Below are 24,333 nucleotides of genomic sequence, written 5' to 3'. Positions count from 1 at the left end.
CTTACTCCATTCGGGACCCAGCACAGCGTCCACCATGGGAAGAACTGCTTACAAACACACTCATCAGCTAATGACTGTGTTAGCTTAGAGGTCACAGAAGGGCATTCGCTTCCAATAAACAAATGATAAAAACCCTTTTTTTTATTAGAGTGATATAAAATTATTTTCACGTAAGCAAAGACAGGGTGTTTGTGGGATGTGCAGCTTATGAGGTACTGGGGACCTAATGGGTGCGCATTTTAAAACCGATCGAGGAAGATGTGAGGCTCATTTTCCAACTTGTCCCTGACCCACCCCAACCTGAACTTGTCACACACTTTTGAGGACTGATGATTTGGTTTTACGAAAGGAAAACTGCAGAGACTGAAAGTCAAGTGCTCCTTCTCGTGGCGATGCCGACAGACTCAAGTCAGAAACTCACAAAGTGCTCTGGATTACGGTTCCTAGGGCTGATAACATACACTGAAGACTGTCAAGCTTAGCAGGAAAATGACATCTAAGTGACAGCTATCAAAGATGACATCTGGTGTGTGACAGTTGCCCCATAATTTCATCCTAATTGCAGAAACTGCAGAGACTCATGGAGGGTGTGCCCCGTGCCAGCCTGAGCTGAGCCACTTGCCATCCTGAGCTGAGCCACGTGCCAGCCTGAGCTGAGCCACGTGCCAGCCTGAGCTGAGCCACGTGCCAGCCTGAGCTGAGCCACGTGCCAGTTGTTACCGTCCTGCAACGCAGAGCTGACAATTGGGGTTCAGATCGAGACAGGGCACTCCCAAGGACACATGTGTGAGCACTAACCCTGCAGTCATGGACCACAATGCCCGGCATTGGTGTCCTGTACGTTCTGTCTGGACACTCAGAGTTTGTTGCTATGTGATAGTTTCCACTTTCTGCTTCAACAGGTCACTCAAAACATCAATAAATCAATGAATATCTGTCTATAGCTATGTGTTCTGTGAAATTCTAGTTTGATTCATGCTTTATTTAGTAAGCATATCTTTATTCTTCATCTCCATAAGAGTGCCTAGTGTGGGTGAGGTCTGTGGAGCGGAACTTCCCAGACTTCCCAGTGGGTGTTATAGAAGGTGGAGGACATTATTCAGCTCAATGTTATGGCCGTCTCTTTGGTGGCGTCAGAAGGATGGGGCATAATGACGTTATTAGGATTGGTTTTGGCTCTGGGATAACTTCAAAGCATATAAAAGCTCTTTTCCTTTTGGTTTGAAAACTTTGCCTCCATGAAAAGTTCATAAATGCCAATTATTTTATCTGCTACAGAAAAAGTAGTGTCAATCATGCAAGGAGCATTGGGATACACAAGTACAATCCTGAATTCCATTGTTGGTACTTTTGGTCTGGGACCAAGGTTGATGATGTTACTTTTTGTGTCTTCCTGATCATGGTCAGTGTGTGAGGAAAGGAGAATTCTGGGAAGAGAGAAGCTCAGTCTCCAGTCGTGACCCAGACACAGAGGAAACATGATGTAACTGCCTTGCTGAATAAGGTATCGAGCCATGTGGCCAATCAGTTTTTATTTAATGTAGACCTCAGTGTGTTTATTTGGGACAAATGTAGGACTGGGCGGGACAGACACCCCTATCAACGGACAAGTGTCTCCACTTGCCTCCTTGAAAACATATTTATATATTCCAAATGGAAGATGCCATTCTCATAAGTCTTTATAGCAGCTCTGAATCCTATGTAGATCACTAAGCATTTAAGCAAATAAAGAACAAAAAACCCCTTCCTATTTTTCATTCCTTGTTTGCTCATGCACACCAAAGTCACCCCATTTCACTGTTCCCGCAATCATTCAGGATTCGGGTGAGCACAGCTTGTTTGTAGGCATCAACCCTGCCTCATTCAAAAGGGAACCTTTCCTGTTCTGTCAATCAGCGTAGACCCACGGCCTCGCCTTCTTTCTGATTCTCTTTTGTTATAAATCTCATTCAGACCCGCGTGTGGCTTGGCAAGACATGGTTTACACAGTTCTCTATTTCACGCCACTGATTGAGAGTTGGGTGGCTGGTTTGCCTTCATACACCTGCATCGAATCTTGTGGCTCTATTTACCGATTGTCAGTTCTGAGTGTGCAGTGATAAATCACAGTCCCTTTCTGCTTACATTTTGCTACGCTTTCTAATTATATGACTTCATACTGGTGTGTATTTTCCTGTTGTTCCTGTCCATTCCACTTAGGAAGACCTTTGTAAATTCCTGCTTTGTCGAACAAATGAGTGGTACATGTAGGGCCTCTGGGGGTGCTGCCCTGAGACCCCTCCTGGCCCATCAAATCTAGTAACTGTCCCTGCAGTCTGTTGCACCCATCCTGAGATCGCTTGCCCTTGACAGTGTGGTGACACCAATTGTGCTAGCTTCTGGTGAGTCTTTCCCACTGACTCTTCCAGAAAATGTTCCAAATATTAGGAACTACAAATATTGCAAACAGTGGACCCAATGAAGAGGCTGTCCTCACCTCTGGCTACTGGAACTTTATATACCTTGCGTTTAGAGGACTCTGGCTTGAGTAGCTGCTTGGGCTGCAGCTATGGTGAACTAGGAGAAGGCTTTGTGCTATCTGATGAGGTGCACATGCATAAGGGCCATTCTCATCACTCCCAAACACAGCTATTTCTATCCCAAAGGCATAGGCTCAACTTCATTATTTTTATATGCATTTTAATAAAGACCCCATGTTTGTGGATTTTGACAGCTTAAACAATTTTTTAAAGTTAGAGCCGTATAAAGCGATAAAAATCCATTAAAATTGTGACTATGATAGAAGGTTCATTTTACTTTATAATAATTTTCACTCCAGATTTTGTTTCTTATTTTTACCCGAATCCTCATTATGATTGATGGTATCGGGCTAATAGTTGTCTCTAATTATTGCTGTGTCTTAATCGCACTCTTCGTTCAGTCACAAAGGAATTCATGTTGTGGAATTTGTTTTCATTGACTCTGCATCAAAGTGCTCGGGTTAGAGTGGCGTTGTATGCAGCTTTTTCCGTTTTCCTTGGATTTCATAGATCACAAACCACCCGTGGGCTGTGGATCTGAGTTTCAGAGACATGAATATCTGCTTGGGTCAGAGTGTCTTGTCAAGTATGAGCCCATGGGGGAGGAAGACCCGGGGGTGATGGTTAGTGTCCCAGTGGGAAAGACTGAGGCAATGCAATCTCAGTGAATGTAAATCTAAGGAGAGAAATCAGAAAATGCTAACACATATCAAAATGATTCTTAAATGTCATCAAACTAGTTATTGCAAATGCCATAATCTATCCTCTGGAGACAATGCACCTGGAAAAACATTTTCCCTGCTATTTTTATGTCCTTTTCCATCAGAGATAGAGTAAGTTTCTAAAAACATGACAGATGGGGTTCTCTTCTTCAAAAAGATCTCACACACACACACACACACACACACACACACACACACACACACACACGTACCACATCTACAAAGGCAGGTTAGGAACACATACATTTGAGACACAAAATCTCGTGAAGTGTTAACTGACAGCAGAAGTAGCCCCTGACATGACTTAAATTTCCCACAAATCCATCTCAGCACATACCTTTAAATTCAATGGCAAACCCTGACAGGCCAACCGAAGCATCGCTCCTGAATGCCAGGAAGAGGCTGTTACCACTGCTCTCAATCCTCTCTGGCGCTTGAGAGCCCTGGAAGCTTCCAATAAGAGGGCTGTTGGAGTCCTCCCCTTCGTAGATGTGCAGGAAGTCATAGCTTGGTTCCATGCTAAAACTACAAGGAAGGACAGTGTCACCTGCATCCCCAATACAAGCCCACCCCGTGTCTCCAAGCAAACATTTTGGGGCACATCACACTTTAGTTTTCTTTTACATAATAATTTTGATTATCACTATTATCAAAATCAAACACAAACCAATTACCATTGTGCTAAATGGGAAGTATCATTTGTAATAAGCACTATCAGTGTTTTGCATGATGGCTAACATACCCAATAGTAGACAATTTTGAATGGAGCTAAAGAAAATATAGTCATATTGGTGTAGCACCCCTTCACTGCTAAAGAAGGGTAACTTGGAAGAGACCAGACTCAAAAGAGATAGATTTCTACTGAATCTTGATTACTAGGTGAATTTTTTGAGATTTAAAATGTGTGTACTTTGCACTGCTATATATTATAAAAGTTAAAAATCAGAAACTTCTCACTGGTCTATGTTTCCACTGAAAACTATAATTATCTTTGTTTCCTTAGGTAAGTGGGCCAATGTTTATGGTTCCTGCAGGAACCATATGGTTCCTGCACAAATATTTCCTATCCTGTACCACACTGAATATTCCAAGTAATCTTTCTCTTATTCCTTCATTCTCTTCCTCCTTCCCAATTTCTGTGCTTCTCTCTCCCTCTGTATTTTCTTTCTTAATATCAACATCCACTCCATGATTTGAGTCATCTGTTACCGAGAGGCACAATGACATCACTGTTATCTCAAACAAATCTATTTGCAAATTCATAATTTGGAAACCTGAATCTTATTGCAAGTTTGCTGGCATTAGACAGGATGGAGAAGAGTGGAGCTTCCCAAGCTCAGGGAGTTGGCAGAATCTCAAAGTCATGTGGGATTTTATTGGAAGAATAATTTTAGTCATGGTCATTTTCATGGATAATTCTAGAACCTGGTCCTGTGCCATCTCCACTGTCCAGCAAGGCTGATTACGACCATAATTACCAACTGAACACTGAAATACAATCAGACACAGGAAAGAAAATAAAAACACATTCTGTGCTGAACATTTTTAAAGTATACAATAGTTTTGGCACAGAACCTTGATGTTTAATTTACAATTAATTTCAACTCCCTTTGTAATAATAGAGCTTATTTATATTTAATATATCATGATATACCTCTAAATCTTAGTAACTTCCCAGATCTAATCCAGTCTGTGCAGTGGGTTTGAGTTCCTGTGAATGAACATGACTATACAGTACAGAGGGACAATGATAACCATTGTTCCCCATCACCAACACCAGCACACACTCGCTGTGGTTCTAGAATGCTCTCCTCCAATTTCCCTTTTAGACTCTCATCTTCACGACAAGAGCACATCAGAATTCAATCTTCTGAGAGAGTCCTGTGTGTTGCCGGATTCTAATGGTTCTCTGAAGACTGGGGTTGCTGTCTGCATACAGAGGCCTCAGAAGAGCATCTTAGATTCCTCCTGTTGGAGCATCCTTTCCCTACACAGGGTTCTGCCTACTTCCCTCATGCCACATGGATTCTGGGATGACAGACACAGGATGATTTTCATCCTAGCGCACAGACTTTCCAGCTCAGAGAAGCTACCAGAATATGGAGCTAAACAGACAGGGAACAAGCAAATGGTTCAGAGAACCATAGAGTTGGAGATACTTGGGGATTATCTGTGCTGTCTATCTTTTAGAGAGGTGTGCAAAACAGTGCAAGGAACCTTCCTTAGATAAATGCCCTTATTTGTTATCAAATGAACTCTTCCTTGGTAGCTTTGAGACTGAGTAACGGGGCTCTGCTTGTATCTGATAGCCACTTCCCTCTTTAGCTCCAGGAATCAGATGGCCATGAAGATTTTAAGGGAGGTCACCAAACACCGCGGTGAACAATCACACAGCTGTGTCTGTCAGAGCAGACTCATCCATTCTGTGTGCTCACCGTGTGTCCTGAAAGCGTTTGTTCTTTTGACCATCAGTAGAAGCACCTTCAGGAGAAAGTACCCCGTTAACCGACTGACATCCAGAGCCTCAGACCCATGAGTTACCGTGAATCAGGGATGGTGAGAGGCTAACATGCCTGGGGGCTGAGTGTAGGCTCAAAAAATCTGAGGCAAGGAAGCCTGCCCCCTGGCAGAGAAATAATTTCTAGTCTCTTTGCCCTGATGGGTTAAGAGGCTAGCTAGCAAGACAACTTAGCCATTTATCTTCCAGAACATCTCCTTCATTTATTTTTTTAAACAATCAAAGCATATTATTGGATAGGATCTCAATAGTCACTAAAATTTAATAACCACATAGCATATATGGTATAATGTGATATATGTTATTGTATAAGCCATTTTTCCTCACTATGAACAACTGTCTGACAGAAGCAATCCAAAGGAAAAAAAATGATTTATTTTGGCTCATTGTTCAGTGACTATAGTTTATAATGGTGGAGAAGGCATGGCTGCCTATGGATCCATCCATGGAGGCCAGACGTTATGGCCTGGCTTGTTGATATTTTGGTGGCCCAGGGCCAGCCTAGCTGGAAGCAGGGCTCTCCTGTAACCACCAAGCCCCACCTATATGACTAAATGCCAAAGAATGCCCTGTATATAAAAGGTTCCAAACAGCACCATCAGCTGGTGTTCAAAGGTTCAGACCCGGGTAGGTAGAGGACAGTCCACATTTAAGCAGTAACCACAGTAGAGTTGATTTTAATAAATCTTTATGGCTCTGAACTTTTATCATCTAGTGGGGCAGGAGTGAGTGTCTGTTTCTTAGACACTGATGTTTAGAATTCAAACCTTAGAGTGAGCAGGCAAAGTCTGGGGAATCTTCTGTTTTTCTGTCCGCTTCATCTCAACAGTTTTAACGATGGTAAGAGCACTGCCTGAAACTGTCAGACATGGAAAGAAATTGGGCTCCCCTGACTGCAACAAACGGGGGACATCGAGGAGGCATTCCCTCAAGCATCCCCACAGCGTGGTTTTCTTTGGCTTGAATATTATGCAAGTGAAGCATTGATGTACAGAACACACCACGGGCCAGACGAGCAGCGTGTGAAAGAAACCCATGCATGTCTTATATGCAGAGCACTGCCCGTCAAGGAAAAGTAGCTCCGCTCCTGCCACCCTGCCTCTGACGGGGTAGCTGCTAGACACTGAGCTGCTTGCTCACCCCATGGAAAGTTGAACTCGGCATTAAAATCCTACCAAAGAGTGGTAGTCTGCACCAGACGCACCTTTTGAATATCAAGGCAATGACAAAGTCCGGGTTCACCTTAATTCTCCAGTCACACTCCTTCCCGGGAGGGTACGGCTGTGGGTAGTTAGGGGATAGAATCACTCCCGCCGGGCCGGTCAGATTCCCACCGCAAGCCGCTGTCATAGAACAAAGTCACAGGAGGACAGTTAGAGCAGAGATCCAGAATGCTGAACACAGGCAGGTAATTCTTTCTAAAAAGGAACAACTGTCCGCATGGATATCTAAAACAGTTCATCCCCAAATGTTAGGACAAGTTATTAAAACCCACAAAATCTGTACCATTTCCTTGTGATCCTTGAGGATTTTAGACTATATATATTTCTTCCTGTTTTTAGAGAGAATTCTTAAACATCTATCTATCTATCGATCGATCGACCGACCGACCTACCTACCTACTTACCTACCTACCTATCCATTTAATTTTCAGGCAGGTTCTATATCCCAGGCTGTCATGGAACTTACACTGTAGCTCAGGGTGGCCTTGAAACCCTGTTGATTCTCATGCCTCTCAAGTGTAAGGATTACAGGTGTGAGCCTACACCCCCAGCTATGCTTCACATGATTATAAATGGCAAATAAAATGTCTTTTAATTACTTAAATTTTATTCAAATAAACTGAACAGTCTGCTTAACCCTCACACCCTCGACACATGCACGCATGTACTTATACTCAGAATTTGACATAAAACCCTTCTTGAATGTTACAGTTTGATCCCAATGATGTTGCCGCCACTTCCATCTGTTTACATGAGTCAGGGAACCCTCTAGAACACAGGCTTTTGGTGACATAATGATCAACCTGCCCATTTTTCTTAGCATCTAACCTCCAGGACAGTTCATCATAAGCACTCAAGGACCAGCTGTTTGATAAGTGATTACATCACAGTTTAAGGCCACACAGTTTGGGGCTGGGGTTCTCTCCCCACTGGATCAAAACAACAAAGCAAACACTGATTATTTACATGATATTTAGGGAAGGCCATGATGAGGAATGAGTTGCAACCCTTGCTCCTAGAGAGAGGGCATGATCATAGTGCTTTGATATTACTGTTAAAACTCTGTATGGTAAGGATTGAGTGAGCCTCGCAGCCACTGGTTGTGACTTGCCTGCGTTCACATCTACTCCACGTGGCTATTAACCACATGGCTTAGCATTGCGATCAGGTGGGATAATTTCGGTTCCTAGAATCTGAAGATATTTAGTACTGTTCTAAGTATTAAATAAAATTTCTGTTAGATCTTTACCACATGGGCATTGTTCAAACACTGCAATTATGTGAGGTCAAATATTTAGGGTGCTGATGCTGTCAGAGATTCCATGGTTCTTTGGGCAAATTCTGGGGCTTGTGACCAAGTTGTTTCAAAATATCATTTTAATTAAACTACAGCATTCCTCTTAAATTATATACATTTCATATCATTGACAATATAAATACATATGCATATTTGCAAATAAATAAATAATAAAATACCTTAATTGGTCATTCCTTTCCCCCCTCTACAAATAAAGATTTGCTTCAAGTAAATAAGATTAAAGAGGGTGGAAGAAAGTAGCCCACAGTTTTCAGTAATGATTAGGTCATTAAGCTATTAAGCTATTAAGTAATGGTTAAGTCACTGATCATTCCTGAGAATCCAATTTTGCAAAACATGAAATACAATGAAATCATCAGGTTTCACAATAAACTTAGTTTGTCAGTGCCACTCTGAATATCATGAGAGTGCACTCAAGTTAAGACATTGACAGATGATGAAGCCTGTATCTGTTGGCATGCAGTTCATCTTAGTAACCACATCATCATCATGTGGTCCCTATATTGACCTCATTGAAAGCTGTTCCCACATCACCCATCATGACGGATGCTTACAGCATCTGGGATAAAAAGTAGATGCGAAAGGGCTGCCATACTGATATAGCAGTGTGGAGCTGGAGGTGCCTGAAAGCCAGGCAGACTCTAATTCTACCGAGGACTTGGGAGAGGAACTAGGACAGATTTGGGGCACTGTCACAGAGCGCTGCTCAGAGTGTAACTCAAATATTGACTTGTGGGAAACACAGGGGAATCAGGTCCTTCCTGCTGGTCCCGGGAGCTCTACCAAATGAAGCTGTTAAGCTGTGTGGTGTTAAGTAGCACCATTCTTTCTGGTTCTGGAATCCTTCATCTGTGCTTCATTAGGCTTTAATTAGAGAGCTCATAAAACCCTTTCGCCGGAATTCCAGTTCAGAAGATGTAGTTCAGAGGCTCTAGCAACTCCACCTGGACTTTGGTCCACAAAAGCATGCTCAGTCCCATCTGTGTCACAAGCCTATTAGCACAGGTCAGTTCCCACTCAGCTCATGTGCAGCCCCTCTAACGAGACAGCCAGCATTCCTGCACACAACCCTGAAGCATTCACACCATCCAGTCTTTAACCAGTCATCCCGCCCTGAGGGTCGGGGCCATCTCTGGTCATCAAATCATGTGTGCAGATAGAAGATAAATGAACGCTTTTTAGAGCACTGTAGAATTTGGACCCCAAGAAAAAAAGACTAAACAAAGTGAAACTTGAGGGCTTTGAGGGACAGAGCATATGATTCTGATTATAAAAATTCAGCGTGCTCTAGTTTGGAGATCCCACGCCTGAAGACCCGGCTATATTGCTGAAGAGAAGGCTCATGAGTAAGGCACACAGTGTACAAGGATGAGGACCCAAATTTACTCCCCCAGGATCCGCGGATAAAGCTGATCATAGCCATAACCAAGTTAACTCCAGTGATGGTGTGGGAGGGTGGGCATGGGTGGGTTTCAGGGTCTTGCTATCCAGTTTGTCTAGTCAAACTGATAAACTCCAGTTTGAACTCAGAGAGACTCTGTTTCAGAAACTAAGATGGTTAAAGAAGATACCTTTTATTGATTTCTGGGCTCCACATGTACACACATGCAACAGTGAACATAACCACATATTCACGTGTATTCCCACACCCTTCACATAACACACATATATGTATGTTTACACACCCAACACACAAGCATATACATGTAACACCCAACACACACAAACACAAAACCATGCAAAGACAAACACAGAGATGCACATATAACATACAGACACAGACAGACAGACAGACAGACAGACACACACACACACCACAGCTAAACTATAAAAGTCCAAAAGAGACATTACATTTTTCAAGGGGCTTTCAGAAAGAAAAAGAAGAGAGATAATAATGCAGATGTTGAGGAAATTATCAGTAACGCCTGGAAAATGCATGTTAGATGCGTCATGGGGAGCTGGTGGCATGTCAGGGGAGCATGAAGCAAACAGGAGCTGGTACACACACAGGGGGCAGAGCACACTGATGGTGGGGAAAATGAATAGAATGGTAGCTGGCCAGTCTGCAAAAACAACACAAAACCACCTACCAGCAACAAACAAACAAACAAAAAACAAATCACCCAACCAGCAATCAAGTGGAAAGATAAGGTTCAGACCCATGTCTAATCTAGAATGTGAATTAAAACAAGAATAATGTATCACTTTCTGCCCATACACTAAGGTTAAGAACCCTCCTAAATTGCGATTTTCTGATTAGGGCAAGTAAGCAAACAGGGCTAATGACAAGAGTTGCTGTAAATGAACTTTTGGGGGGGTCTTGCGTCTTAGAGAGATACGTCTGAAGAAAGACACCAGTGCTCTTCAATCACAGACGCATTACAGAGGCTGCTCTATTACAGACGACGTCATAAAAAGGAACTTCATTGTGCCTTTGTACAGAAAAGATGGGCGCAGCACTATTAGACAGCACTAATGAGAGAATAGACAGTGTCCCTGGTTTCAGGAGAGTGAGCTGTGCTCAGATACCCCACATCACTAAGAATCTGGTGGAAGAACAAAAGAGCACCCCAAACACCTTGTACTGCTACGTTAGTGGTCAGGCAGGACATGTTTATAGTCATTTTAAAGCAGCATCTATACATATGCTTATGAATTTTATTGATGTATGTTTATGTTAATAGCAAATGCTTCCAGTTAAAAAGACATCTCTTTTCACTTCTTGCTTTGTTATAGCTTATAAAGCACTCGCAATGAACGTGTATTATCCCCAAATGAGAAAAAAAGTTTTAAAAAATGTTGCCTGCTGAGTAAAGGATTTAGATGGGAGCTCGTTCACAGTCAGCTGAGGCTCCTCCGGAAATATGCTGCAGGGGACACAACCCTCACTTCTGACAAGTGAAATTCACAGTGCAATGACGAAATGGCATCTGTCTTTCTGTCACAGAACATCTATCCGGGTAACCTGGCCCAGTCCCTCAGATGCCTGACTATTCAGTTGCTGCAAAGGATTTCCACTTGCCCTTGGAAGGGCTGCTCAGATCCAGAAGGACAACGAGAGCTTTGTGCTGAGCTGTGGGTTTTTGAGCTCTTGCTTAGGTAACTGAGAGATGGCTATGTCAAAGGTACGGAAAATCAAGGAGTGGTCAAATTTTACAATTTACCCCTTGAACACAGAAAGGATAAATTGCCTTTAAGAGATTAACTTAGAATTCCTTTTTAATGCTTCCCTTTGTGAGATTAAAGGTATAAAGTGGAAGAAAATTAAATCATTCAGACAACATAGGCAAACATGTACAGTACATTATGTATATGTAACAATGCATAACAAATATAAAAAACACATGGTCACATAAAAATCAGGCACAGAATATGTATACAACACACACAGGTGCACACAAAATACACATACAACTCACATAAAGGACACGTACATACAACATAGATACACACGTCCACAACCGCTGATGAGAGGCAGAAGAAGCCCCACTTTCAGGAACCTTCACAAAATAAAAAGAAAGAAGTTTACAATGACAGCTGCATTTATTCTATTTTGAAAAATATTCCAAGTGTCAGGAGTCAGCTATCAACAGGGCAGGCAATGAAAGACCGAAAATGCTTAAAGGTCAGGAAGATGAAGTCACAGAGATGCCTACGAGACAGGGACGGTGTTCCTCTAAGCCAGGTGCTGATGAACGGAACTCTCCAATCTCACCCGTCTTCAGGGCCATGAGAGCGTCCCTCGCTTCCCTGACACAGCCTTTTGTCACAGATCAATTTAATTTTTACACCTTCAAGCAGAAGATCTAGAAGTACCAAGTAAGCTAAATAGTTCATTAAAAATATAAAGTTTAGTTAAATGTCATTTTGGAACTATGACTGAATGCTTTAAATAGATATTTTATGTTAAAATACTTAACAGAATGAAGGGCAATTTACATATAATTCCTATTTGATATGAGAATGTATTTCCCTAAGATCGTATTTGTGAAAGATCATCTTAGACGTCTAATAAGACCTTAGATGTTTATTAAGACCATAGCTGCCAAAGCCATTTATTACTACATTAATAAGTTGGACAGAGAATTTTAATTAGTGTTGCACACAATTTTATTCTCTATTTTCATTTTCCCCAAAGGCAATATAATTTCTACTTTTCAGGATATTATAGAAAAACATACTTCTGAGAAGAGAAGGAGCTTTGCAATAGTAGGTTTTGCTTGAATGTGTGCTTTATATTAAAAATGAGGCCAGCAGTGGTGGGCTTATAAATTTTGAGCCACGTAATATTTTAAGTCGCACAGGCTTGGTTGATATATATTTACATAAGAACTTTTAAGGACAAGAAATGTTAGATAAATGTCAATTACTGTACATTAAGGAAATCACACCCTTTAGTTCATCTAATAAAATAAAGGTTTGCAGTAAAATTTCAGCATTGTCTCAGAGAGCCTGAGGCCATTTAAGAAGCTCCTGAAACATCCTCCTGAAGAAACAATCATTAGCAGGCCGATCCAAAAGGTAGGCTACATTCATTTCCAAGCCTGACAGTTCCATTTTCCCGGGCCCAGTACCTATGCATGAAGGGGGGTCTGGCTGCCAGAAGAAGCGGCTGTTTAGCTGCACACAGGTGATTTTGGCTTGTCCTTGGAGCTGGTATCCAGGGTCACACTGGAAGGTGATGGTATCTCCGGGTTCCCGGCTGTCACCATAGCGGGTACCATTCTGGGGCATCCCAGGGTCATTGCAGGTGGACGCGATGGATGCTGTATAAGAACAAACAACAGCTGGTCAGGTGACCGAGAACTAGGTGTCCACACATGCTAGGGTGGTTGATGTCTCTAGGGTGGGATGCTCAGCGTTGGTATAGTGCCCCAAATGTTTTCCTGGAGCATAAGAAAAGGGGTCTTGTTTGGGGGAGGACTCAAGAGCATGCACTTTTTTTCCAAGCTCACGTTGAATAAATCCTAGCAAAATCTTACTGAAATTTGGCCACTTATGAAATTCTCAATATCACCTTTACCATATTATACTTAGTATACATTATCCACACATTCCCTTCATAATTAACAATAATTAATAATGTCACAATCACAAGTTAAATAATTTAATGGAAGACCTATAATCTCAACCTGGGGCAAAACTCAATTGGAAGGTTGCCCTGATATGACCCCTCCCAGTGACTGCAGAGTGGGCCAGATGTCAATCTTATCAGAGGCACTATGGGTCCACAGGCTGCTGTCCAGGAAAGATGATCAACTATACTCTCCTATTTTTTATTTTTGTAAAACCTGAATCATGAAAGCGAAAAGGAAAGGAGGATGGACAGATGGTTCAGTGGTCACAGTGCTTGCTGTCCAAGCATGAAGACTTACTTCTGATGTCAAAACCAAAGTAGGTAGTGGCACTCAGATGCACACTGGTGCTGGGGAGGTAGAGACAGGAGAATGCTTACTGGTCACCCAGACTAGGCAAAACAGTCGTGTTCAGTGGAAGGCCTGACTCAAAAAATTAGTTATCCATTACTAAATGGTCAGCCCTGAAAACATTCATATAAACAACATTACACAGAATGAGCAGGTTATACTCATATATAACTCATATAAGAGAAGGAGGAGGGAGAAAGGAAGGAGAGGGAAATGACGACGTAAAAGGATTCCAACAAGTTGTTTGCAGGTTGTGCTGTACAGGCCTAGCCGTTGCAGAGACAACACTAGGCAGGGTGTCATGTTCCTGCAAGCTAGAAGTCACTGAAGCACACTCCTGCAATCATGACACATGGGCAGCTGCATTCCTACCCACCCAGGCAGGAAAGATGCCTAGGAACCCAGAACTCACGCAGGGGTCTGTACTCTATCACCCCAAACTCACACAGGTGTCTGTACTCTATCACATCATAGAACTTGACAGGTCCTACTTCTTTAGCAACCATGTGCTCTTACAATTAGATGATACACACAAAGACCCAAAGCTTAAAGTTTCTCCTCCTCTTGAGCCCTTCCTTTCTTGCTTCTACCTACAACAACATAAAGTTACTATTGATATGAGGAGCTGGGGTGAGTTGACATCTCTGTTCAGGACACAGGGGGAATAAGGAAAAGGGATGCACACCTGCCCTACCCATCCTGCAATGCCAACGTTGTGGAGTTGATGGGCAACCTTTGCGTTTGACTAATGAATTCTGTAATAATACTCTTTTGTATATACGTATATCTATATATAGTGTGTTATAGTCAGTTATACATGAGTGTGATATGTATTATTTATTTGTGGCTAGTTAAATAAATTCACTTCAACAAAAAAATAGAAAATACAACTTAACAGGGGAGTGGAGCTGGGGAGTGTAACTGAGTTGGTAGAGCATTGCCTAGCATGCATAAAGCCGTGTGTTCCATCCTCAACACCTCATAAATCCAAAACGACAGCATATGCCTGTAATCCCAGCATTATGAAGGTAAAGAGTAGAGGACCAAAAAAAAGTCCATGGTTGTCCGTGGTTACATGATGAGTTTGAGGTGATGAGGTTACCCTGAGATACAAGAGATCCTGTCTCAAATATATAAAAATAAAAATAAAACAAACAACCAAACTTCAACAATAACAACTGTGTGGCTGAATGGTTTCTAAACTGATGGAGGAACATGGGTGAACAGGAGACAGAAGAATGAGTGTCACTGAGGACACACAGGGGGCCGGGGAGTGCTAGTGCCAACATCAGGACCACATGGTGAGTAGGGCTGTGTCAGATGCCAGGCCTGCTCAGTGGGATGCAATTAGAGCGTAATAATCTCACACACTGATTTTCACTAACTACTCCGTGGGAACGAGGCTAATAACCAAGTTATTAGATAAGGTGGGAGAAGAGGCCATATGAGTACTGGCCCCCTTGCTGGTCCAGCTTCTTCTTAGAGTCAGGGGAGGGAAGAAGCTAGCTCTCTTACCCCCTCACTACCATTCTCTCACAGGGTTTCATTGCATATTGAATCACAGACTCCTGTGTATCTCCAGCATGCCAAAAGCAGCGTAGTGAAACTGCTCCTGCCGTTACACACGTACCAATGGGATCACTGTGCAGCTGGGACCACCGTCCCCAACCCTTGCCTACACTCCAGTAATGACTTTCCTGAATGCCTTTCTACAGTTCCTTGCTTTCCTGGTTGATCACCGTGAATTTCTGCCTCCCAGTAGTAAGTGCCCAGAAGGCTCAATGCTGTATGCTGGTGGGAATCCTGCACACAGGTTCACAGCAACTCCTCTGGAACCTTTTCTCTCTCGATTCTCAGTGTTATACTCCTGAGCTTCATATGTGAGCATGATGCTTCGTCTCTTGGTTAGGGTTTTATTGCTGTGAGAAGACACCATGACCACGGCAGCGGTTAAAAAAGAAAACATTCCGATGGGGCTGGCTTACAGTTTCAGAGGTCTAGTCCATTATCATCACACTGAGAAGTATGGCGGCATGCAGGTAGACGTGGTACTAGGGAGGGAGCTGAGCGTTCTCCACCGCAATCAATTTGAGAAATAGTGGGATGACATGAGGGTGATAAGAGCAGTGGTTCTCAACCTGGGGTTGGTGACCCCTTTGGGTGTTGAATGACCCTTTCACAGGGGTCACCTAAGGCCATCAGAAAAACACATTATAATTCATAGTAATAACAAAATTACAGTGGTGAAGTAGAAACAAAAATAATTCTATGGTTGGGGTCAGCACAACATAAGGAGCTTTATTAAAGGCTTGCAGAATTAGCAAGGTTGAGAATCACTGGATTAGAGGGACAGGACATGGGAGGGATTTGAAAGAGGGAAAGAAAGGGAAAATGTCATATATTTTAAATAAGAATTTTTTAAAAATCTAAATACAGAAGTAACCATTTGCTTTGGCATCCGGAAGAGGGAAACATGCTGTTTATCCTAATTCTCTTACTCTAAATGATTTCTGGATCAGTTTTCTGATTTCATCTTACCCCCAAAAGTCAACTAACATTCATTACTAGAACACCCTTGGGACTAAATCAAAAATATTATTGCTGAGATGGTCAGATAAATTAAAGTTACTTAAAGTTAAAATATAGTAAAAATTACAAACCAGACAAAGATTATAACCAAAATTATATTATATTATAGGTTACTATTATAATATACAAGGCATGTTGTGGGTCACAGATTGTTACATAAAATGTGATTGGGCAATCAAGTAGCACATACAAAGCCTGTATCCAAATATTACACATCTTAGCCACTGGGAGACTAAATATCCACTTTCTGTCTCCAGGGTTTCAATGCTGCTTCCAGAACAATTTACCACACGTGTGAATAAGAGAACACAGCCTCTGAGATTGAACCCACGCCTTAGGAAAAAGAAAAGCTTTATTCCTCTCTATCTTGTCTTTCCCGTCCCATTTGTTCATCTGTTCTTACCTCATCCATCCATTCTCATCCTGTCCAGTCACGACCACAAGAAACAATCAGCAGTGTGGCGCCATCTTGCTCCCTACTCCCGGCCACCTTGGCACTTGTTTCTGAGTAGCTACCCTACAAGCCCTCAGTTCCCTGATGCACCCTGGAGGGACTGTGATGTGGGGGAGAGCTGGGGAACTTTGAGGGTGACTACTGCAGACAGGAGAAAGCCAGGCTAAGACTAGGCCTGCGTGGACTGGAGAGGAGAGACCCTTTCTATATTTGATTTAGGGAGTCCCACAGAGTGTCCTGAGAGACCACCACACACAGGAAATGAGGAGTTGAGAAAGGCTTTAGCTTGTCTTCCACCAAGTTCCACACTCTAGTCCAAAATCAAAATAACACCACTTGGTTTATTAGAGTCTGATCTTAGGGCAATAGTCCATGCGCAATGAAAGTGATGGCCCCTGAGAAAAGGAATGAGGGCAGAGGTAAGGGGTCCTAGGTACCACTGTTCAGAGAGGAGCCAGCATTTCTGGAAGCTTCAGAGAGATGGCCAACGTCACAGGAGACTCCAGAATAGAAACTAACCCATATGTTCTTTACTATGTGTGATTAAAGCATGAAGAAGCAAACTGTTGCATGGAGTATCACAACACAAAGCGACCAGCTGCTGTCTACTAAGACACCATGATCAATTCTGCAGAGTTATACAGGCAATAAAGTCGGCCTGGGAGCTGGACAATACCTGATCCTTCTCCAACACGCTGAAATAATTGAAATGATGAAAGAGCTGACTGCTGGTTGACTGGGGTTAGGAGATGGGAGCCGATGGGTATTGGGAACAGATTAACATGCCTAACTGGAGGACCCTGATTAAGACAAAGATAATCTATCTGTTCATGACCTTGGTGTCAATGTTTGGAGAACTCTGCAAACAATACTGTGTGGATCCCGACAAAAAGGGAATGTTCATAAAACCACCATTGAGTCTCAAACTACCTCAAAATAAAACATATTTAGAAAGCAACATGACGGGACTTGCATGGCTGTGCAGTCAGTACACAGCTTTCCTATCTCTCTGTCTCTCTGTCTCTGTCTCTGTCTCTCTCTCTCTCTCTCTCTCTCTGTGTGTGTGTGTGTGTGTGTGTGTGTGTGTGTGTATCCGCTCAGTGGGACTGGCTGACTGTACACAGTGACTACATGCTTTGCCTCATCTAATATTATTTTCATTACAGGAACTCATGTGCACATACATATTTAATTTCAAAATTCAAAGTTGCCGGAACTTGTCACACATTTCGGAATGCTCTTTTGTGGCAGAAGCACTGGTGATCACATGCTGTACAATTCCTGTTAACTGCAGACAAATTTACAGAGGTACAAACCCCGCTGACAGCAACACCCACTGCAGGTCACTGTGCCTGCTTCCTTTGGATAATAAGCATTTAACGAATACTGAACCACACAAAAGCTCATTCCAGTTAATACAATTCCATTTGCCCAGGAGGCTGGTGCTGTAAGCCGGGAGAAAGACAACATGTATAAGAGAAAGGAGAAGGATTCCCCAGACAGAAGTATACAACATCCTAGGACACAGAAGGGCTTAGCCTGTGAGAGGAGACAAGTGTTAAGAAGCAGAAGCAGGTGTGGACAGGAACAGGGACACTGGTACAAATAGTGCCAGACATGCTTAGGACATATCCTCACCAGATCTTTGGGTTGATCTTCAACACAGTAAATTCTCTTCGTCTTTATTTTTTCCTAAGATTTATTTTTTCTGTATCTAACTGTGTGAGAAGGTGTGTGGGTATGGGTATGTATATGTGTAGGGTTCGTGGTTTTGTGTACGTGTGTGTGTATACATGTGTGTGTGTCTACATGTGTGTGTGTGTATGGCAGTGGATATGTATATGGGAGTAGGTGGCTGTCAAGGCAGGCCAGAAGAGGGTATGGGGTCTTCTAGAACTGGAGCTACAGAATGTTGTCTGTCTCCTGACATGGGTGCTGGGAACCAAACTCTGGTCCCCTGTAAGAGCAGCAAAGGTCCTTCCTTGACTGCTGAGCCATTGCTCCAGCCCTGTAAATTTGCTTTTACGATCTTGTCTGTTGATACGTGTTTCCTGGCTTTGAAAATACGCCTTGCAGTATTCCCACCATACAGATGTGTATATCAAGATTTACATCTGAAAAAAAATCCAAGGAATAAATTAACCACTTCAATTTCATGGTATGGTCGTAAGAATTTCATTAAAAGCAGAACCCAGTAGGAATCCCATGAGAATGTTTCAGGATAATGAAGCGGGAGTAGACAATTCCAGAAGCTTGCTGATATAACCATTAAGGTAGGCTGTACCCCAATCCCCCACTCCAGCACACAGTTGTTTTTACTTTGGTATTCGGCTGTCACTTCTGTCACTTTTTGTAAGTAACTATCCTTTCAAGTTCCCTCTTGCTTAATAATGCTCCACAGCTATATTCTAATGCCACCACTTATACATTGTAACTTTAGCTCTTTATTTATTTCAGACCTGAGACTTAAAATAAGCCCTGGAAAGCCAATATCTCATCTAGGGAGCAACATGTATAAGCCATTATCTTTCTATTCTTATAAATTAATACAGTGATGGCTTCTACAGAGGATACTATATGGCTGTTCAAATTAGATCGTGTCAAACACTGGGCACAAGAGATTAACAGTCAATTTCTTCTTCAAGTGGGTTTCTCCATGACATGTTCATAGGCATGAATGATTGTTCTTTTGCCCACAGTTCCCTCCTCATGATGAACTCAAGTGAACTTCTCATAAAAGGCAGCTATGAATATGCAGAGACAAACATATTAATTAGCAGTTCATTTCACCACATCAAAACTAAAGAACTTTAGAAAGCCTGATACCATTGTTCTTGGGTGTTTAAAGACAGTGTGGTGTTTCAGCTTATTTCAAAATGCTATATATCTAATAGGAATACTAATATTAAAATTTTTAAATGGCCCCAAATTACAGATTTCCATATTCATGAGCTATAAGGTTCTTTGTTCGGTTATTTTGATTTCTTTCCTTATAACAAATAAAGTCAAAACAATTGGAGATGCTAGCTCTAGCCTGCAAAGACCCTTCTTGAAAACACTTATTCACATCTCTGACTACAGTTAAATTGATTCTTGGCATTCTAGTTGCTGCTAGCAATGCTTTCATTGACAGAGGCGGACCAGAGGTGGGGAAATCATTAAAGGCTTTCATTAGGCATCCTGTAACCTGCCTGTGTGTCACCGGTAACAGGGGCTTGGTTCATGATGTCGGGGGGTCCACTGCCTTAGTTATGAGCAGCATGCAAAGTACCTGCCTGCCCAGTCACCCTGGCACCGCAACATGGCATGCAGGCATTTACTGTGCCTCCTGCTTCTCAGTCAGAGCTGTAGGACTGTGGCTGTTCTGCCAAGCGGGCGTCAGGAGAATCGCTCTGTTGTCTGTTTGAATTGAGTGTTGTGAAGCAGGAGGCCAAAGAGAGGGGAAAATCTAATTTGAGAACCGCGGACTGAATCGTTTATCACGTAATGCTCCCCTGGAGTCAGTGTGCCTCCGGAACTGAGAATAAATAATCACTATCCGGTGTTGGGAGGAAACACATCAAAGTGCCTTTGTATCCTCACCTTTGTGGGCAGGCTCACTAAAACTGCGCAGCAGTAAAAAGAGTGTTAACTCCTAATTTAGCCTAATTAACTGGGAGACAGATGCTAATGGAATCTGGTATACATACTTGAGGTTACAGAACTGCGGCGGATGGAGCCATGCCCAGCCACAAAGAGTGGGCTCGGTTTGCCAGTCTGGAAATTATATAACTATGAGGCGTGTGCATCTACATCTGTTCTTCCATGGTTCATAGTAAATGTAAGCAAGTTTTATTCTGTTTATAGTTCTATATATACTGTACATGCTACTCAATTGTCTGTACATGAATATGCCTTATACATGCACATATGTTTTCTTTGCAAGCAGTGATGGAATTGAGAATATGTAAATGTTTCATGGACTCTTTAATAATGCCAAATGCATCACTCAGGCCTGTATCCTGTGATTTTTTAACTAGATGAATGAGACTGTGCATTGGTCCAGGAAAAAAAAATATCTTCAAGCCACCGTAAGAAGCACTTCCACATGCATCTCATTGAGGGGGTTCTTGGGCAATCAGGCCTCCCCAAGAGCTGTGGCTATTAGAGCAGACATGAAACACCCACTTAGAAGATTCATAGTGTCACCATAACCAATAACTGAAAAGTAAGAACTCAGGAGAAGTTAGCCCAAGAACACACACTGGGTCAAAAAGTGAAGACCAAACATCATCAGGTCTCAGGCAGGAGGCAGGCGGTAAACACAGGGGACTAGGTGCCAGGTCAATACTCTCTGAGCAGAAGAATGATGATGGATCAACCATAGCTACAGGAATGACCACCACTAATGTGTGAAGGGGGAGGATGAGATTTGCAGGAGCAGCCTCCCATTTCCTTTACATTTTCTCAAAGGAGTGGTCGTAATCTCCAGCTGAGAAGTGAGCACCCCAGCAGGAGGTGATGGAAGCAGCTGGGTGATGGAAGAACAAGAGTTCCCTAGAGGGTACGGTGCAAGCTCAAAAGTCAGGAAACGGGGCATGGAATGGGTGTGAGGACAGAATAAGGAGAGAGAACCGGGCCCACCCCTGTGAGGCCACAAAGCAGACTCAGAATTTCTTCCAGACAGAGGCAGGCTTGCTTTTACCATAACTGGCAAGGTGAATGCTGCACTAAGCAGAAGTAGCTTGATTTGATTTGTTCTCTGAGAAAAAAAATAAACAAAGCTTTCCTGAAACCAAACTCGAAATGATCAGCCTCAGAGCCATGAGCTGATGCTCTTTTTGGTGGAGACTGGTATAAGGTAGCTTTGCAATAGAGACCAGCCTCCTAGCCTTGTTGGAAATTTAGACTCCGTCATGGGCAGTCTCCAGGGAGAGTCATGTTTTATTTGAGATATCTGCAGATGCCCAGGGGAAGTCATGTAATTGGAATCTTAGAGGTTGACAAAGCAGACATGACTGTAGCTATATGTCTTGTGTCTCTTTGTCTAAGCTTGGTGTCATCAATGACTTGATGACAATGTTAACAAAGAGAAGAGCAGGAGGCTCTGGGCAACTCCTCCCCTGAGGTGATATGCACATATCCAGGGCGGGGACCCTGTGAAGGATCAAAATGAGAGGGAGTGTTGGAGACCGTGCCACATTGGGCTGTCATGTGTCAGTGACTGCGCCACGTTGGGCTGGCATTCAACCACAAGGGGGTAAGGCATGGATATCTGTGGACAATAGCACAAGTGGAGTAGTGTGTCCCAAAAGGGAAGAAGGCTCGCCCTCAGCATCACGGTTCCAAAGGAGCCTGGTGGACAGGGATATACTGGGAAAGCCTTGCAGGTAGTATGTGCTAAGAGCAGGAACCACTGGGTAACAGAGGTGGAAACAAGAGTAGGAGGACTGTGGACTGAATCATTTCTCACCTCTCACTTGCCATAGCCATTGCTAATTAAAAAAGAACATAGCTAAGACAGACTTCAGCACCCCACAGGATTAGGACCAAGGATTTCAGCATCCTTGTCTCCATCCTTCAATGCACATTGTTAGGTATATTTCAGCAGCCATGACACCAGGCCCATCAAAGGTGACACTGGGCAGAAGGCTCAGAGGCTAAGACTGCTTGCTGCTCTTTTAGAGGATTGAGGTTTGGTGTTCAGCAACCAGAGTGGCTCATAACCCCTGTAACTCCAGTTCCGGGGGATATGATGCCCTCTTCTGACCTGCACAGGCCCTGTGCACACACACGCTGCACACACATAAAAAGAGTATCTTAGAAAAGCATGATGCAACTCTCCTAACCAAGTCTCAACCATGACTTGTCTACAAGCAGTGATGCACTATTGTCTGGTCTGCTTTCCACAAGACTCTAGAAGATTCTGAGGAAGCAGACAGGCTCAGTGGTGGCAGAGACTCTCAGGCTGCTTTTGCCTGGAACTTCACCTCATTGTGCCTCCAGTTTCTAATGGCTTCTCCCCTATAAAACAGCCCCAACCCATTCAGCAATTAGCAGGGCCAAAGGCTCCTCCTGTTGTAAACAACCAATTACTTTTAAATGAAAACACGACTATTAAATTATCTTTCAATAAAGTAAATTGGAGAGACCAGTCGGGTAGCCCTGAGCCACCACTGCTAGCGAGGAAGAAATTGATCCAGCAGAGTCAGATCTTGCAAAGCTTCTCCCATCATTGTCCCCAGAGTACAAAAGCCGGTGGAACATAGAAAATGCTAGCGAGGCATTGGAGAATTAGCTCAAGTGGACTTAACCCATGAGCGAAGGTCAGTTTTGGGCAATGAACTCCATTTTCTTGTGTTTCATGCATGATTAAACGGTAATTACCCAGTAATGGAAAGTGTTTGGCTGATTATAGTGGACATAATTGCAGTACTCAGTGTCCCCATTTTACACTCCATGCTAAGCAGGCAGGACAATGGACATCTGACGTGATGTCTTCCTAGAACCCATGGTTTGTCTCCCTGGGGAGGGATTTTGTCCCACACAAAGAGATGGGAAACACAGAGGTGACTATGTGACATGATGTGGGAGTGATTTCTTTCTAATCTGTTGCTTTCATTGATTGGTTAATTAATAAAGAAACTGCTTTGGCCCATTTGATAGGCCAACCCTTAGGTGGGTGGAGTAAACAGAACAGAATGCTGGGAGAAAGAAAGCTGAGTCAGGGAGTCGCCATGATTCTCCCACTCCAGACAGATTCAGGTTAAGATCTTTCCTGGTAAGCCTGCTTGTGGTGCTACACAGATTATTAGAAAGGGGTTAGATCAATATGTAAGAGCTAGCCAATAAGAGGCTGGAACTAATGGGCCAAATAGTTTCTGTGTAATTATTTTGGGTATAAAGCTAACCATGCGGGCGGGCAGCTGGGCGGCAGGAACATAGCCCACCGCTCCTACCACAACAGTGACAACCTCTGTTTCCTTTGGGGCCTTGAATCAAAGACACTGAAGAAGCAGTAGCAACTATGGGGACAATGTTCCTCACTCAGTATTTGTATTTTATTGTAGTATCATTCCATTTGTATTTTAATAGATAAAGCTTGCCTGAAGATCAGAGTGTAAAACAGCCCCACTGGTCTTACAGACGAGGCTGTGATAACACACACCTTTAACCCCAGGAGCCATGCTAGTTTGCCATAGAAACCATATGGTACATGCCTTTAATCCCAGTGGTGCACACCTTTAATCCCAGATCTAGAGAGGATTATAAAATGGGAGAAGACAGCTCACAGACTCAGTCTCATTCCAAGATTCCTGGAGGCAGAAGCACCATTTGTGGACTGAGGTTGAGGTAAAAGCCAGTGGCTGGCTGTTTTACTTTTCTGGTCTTCAGATTGAACCCCAATATCTGCTCTGGGCTTTTATTAGTCATGCTTCATTTTATTTATTTTATTTTACTTTTTTTATTCCATGCTTTCCCATCCCATCCAATTCTATTTTATTTTGAGACAGGGTATCTTGTAACTCAGGCAGTCCTCTGGCTCACTAGGTAACTGAGGTGGCCCTGAACTTCCTCATCCTCC

General features: G+C 42.9%; 1 protein-coding gene across 1 annotated transcript in view; it reads right to left on the bottom strand.

Annotated features, from left to right (window-relative positions):
- The window catches only part of Csmd1 (CUB and Sushi multiple domains 1), a 1,422,978-nt gene that overhangs the window by 163,166 nt on the left and 1,235,479 nt on the right, over positions 1-24,333 (bottom strand). The window contains exons 27-29 of the mRNA XM_005366231.2: positions 12,875-13,066; positions 6,964-7,102; positions 3,579-3,766 (exon numbers count right to left, since the gene is read on the bottom strand). Of these exons, the coding sequence (XP_005366288.1) occupies positions 3,579-3,766; positions 6,964-7,102; positions 12,875-13,066 (519 nt within the window). The remainder of the gene's footprint in view (positions 1-3,578; positions 3,767-6,963; positions 7,103-12,874; positions 13,067-24,333) is intronic.

The sequence above is a fragment of the Microtus ochrogaster genome, unplaced genomic scaffold (assembly GCF_000317375.1).
Source record: "Microtus ochrogaster isolate Prairie Vole_2 unplaced genomic scaffold, MicOch1.0 UNK7, whole genome shotgun sequence".
Taxonomy (NCBI): Eukaryota; Metazoa; Chordata; class Mammalia; order Rodentia; family Cricetidae; genus Microtus; species Microtus ochrogaster.
The sequence above is the reverse complement of the archived record's forward strand: the minus strand, read 5'-3'. Positions and strand labels throughout refer to the sequence as shown.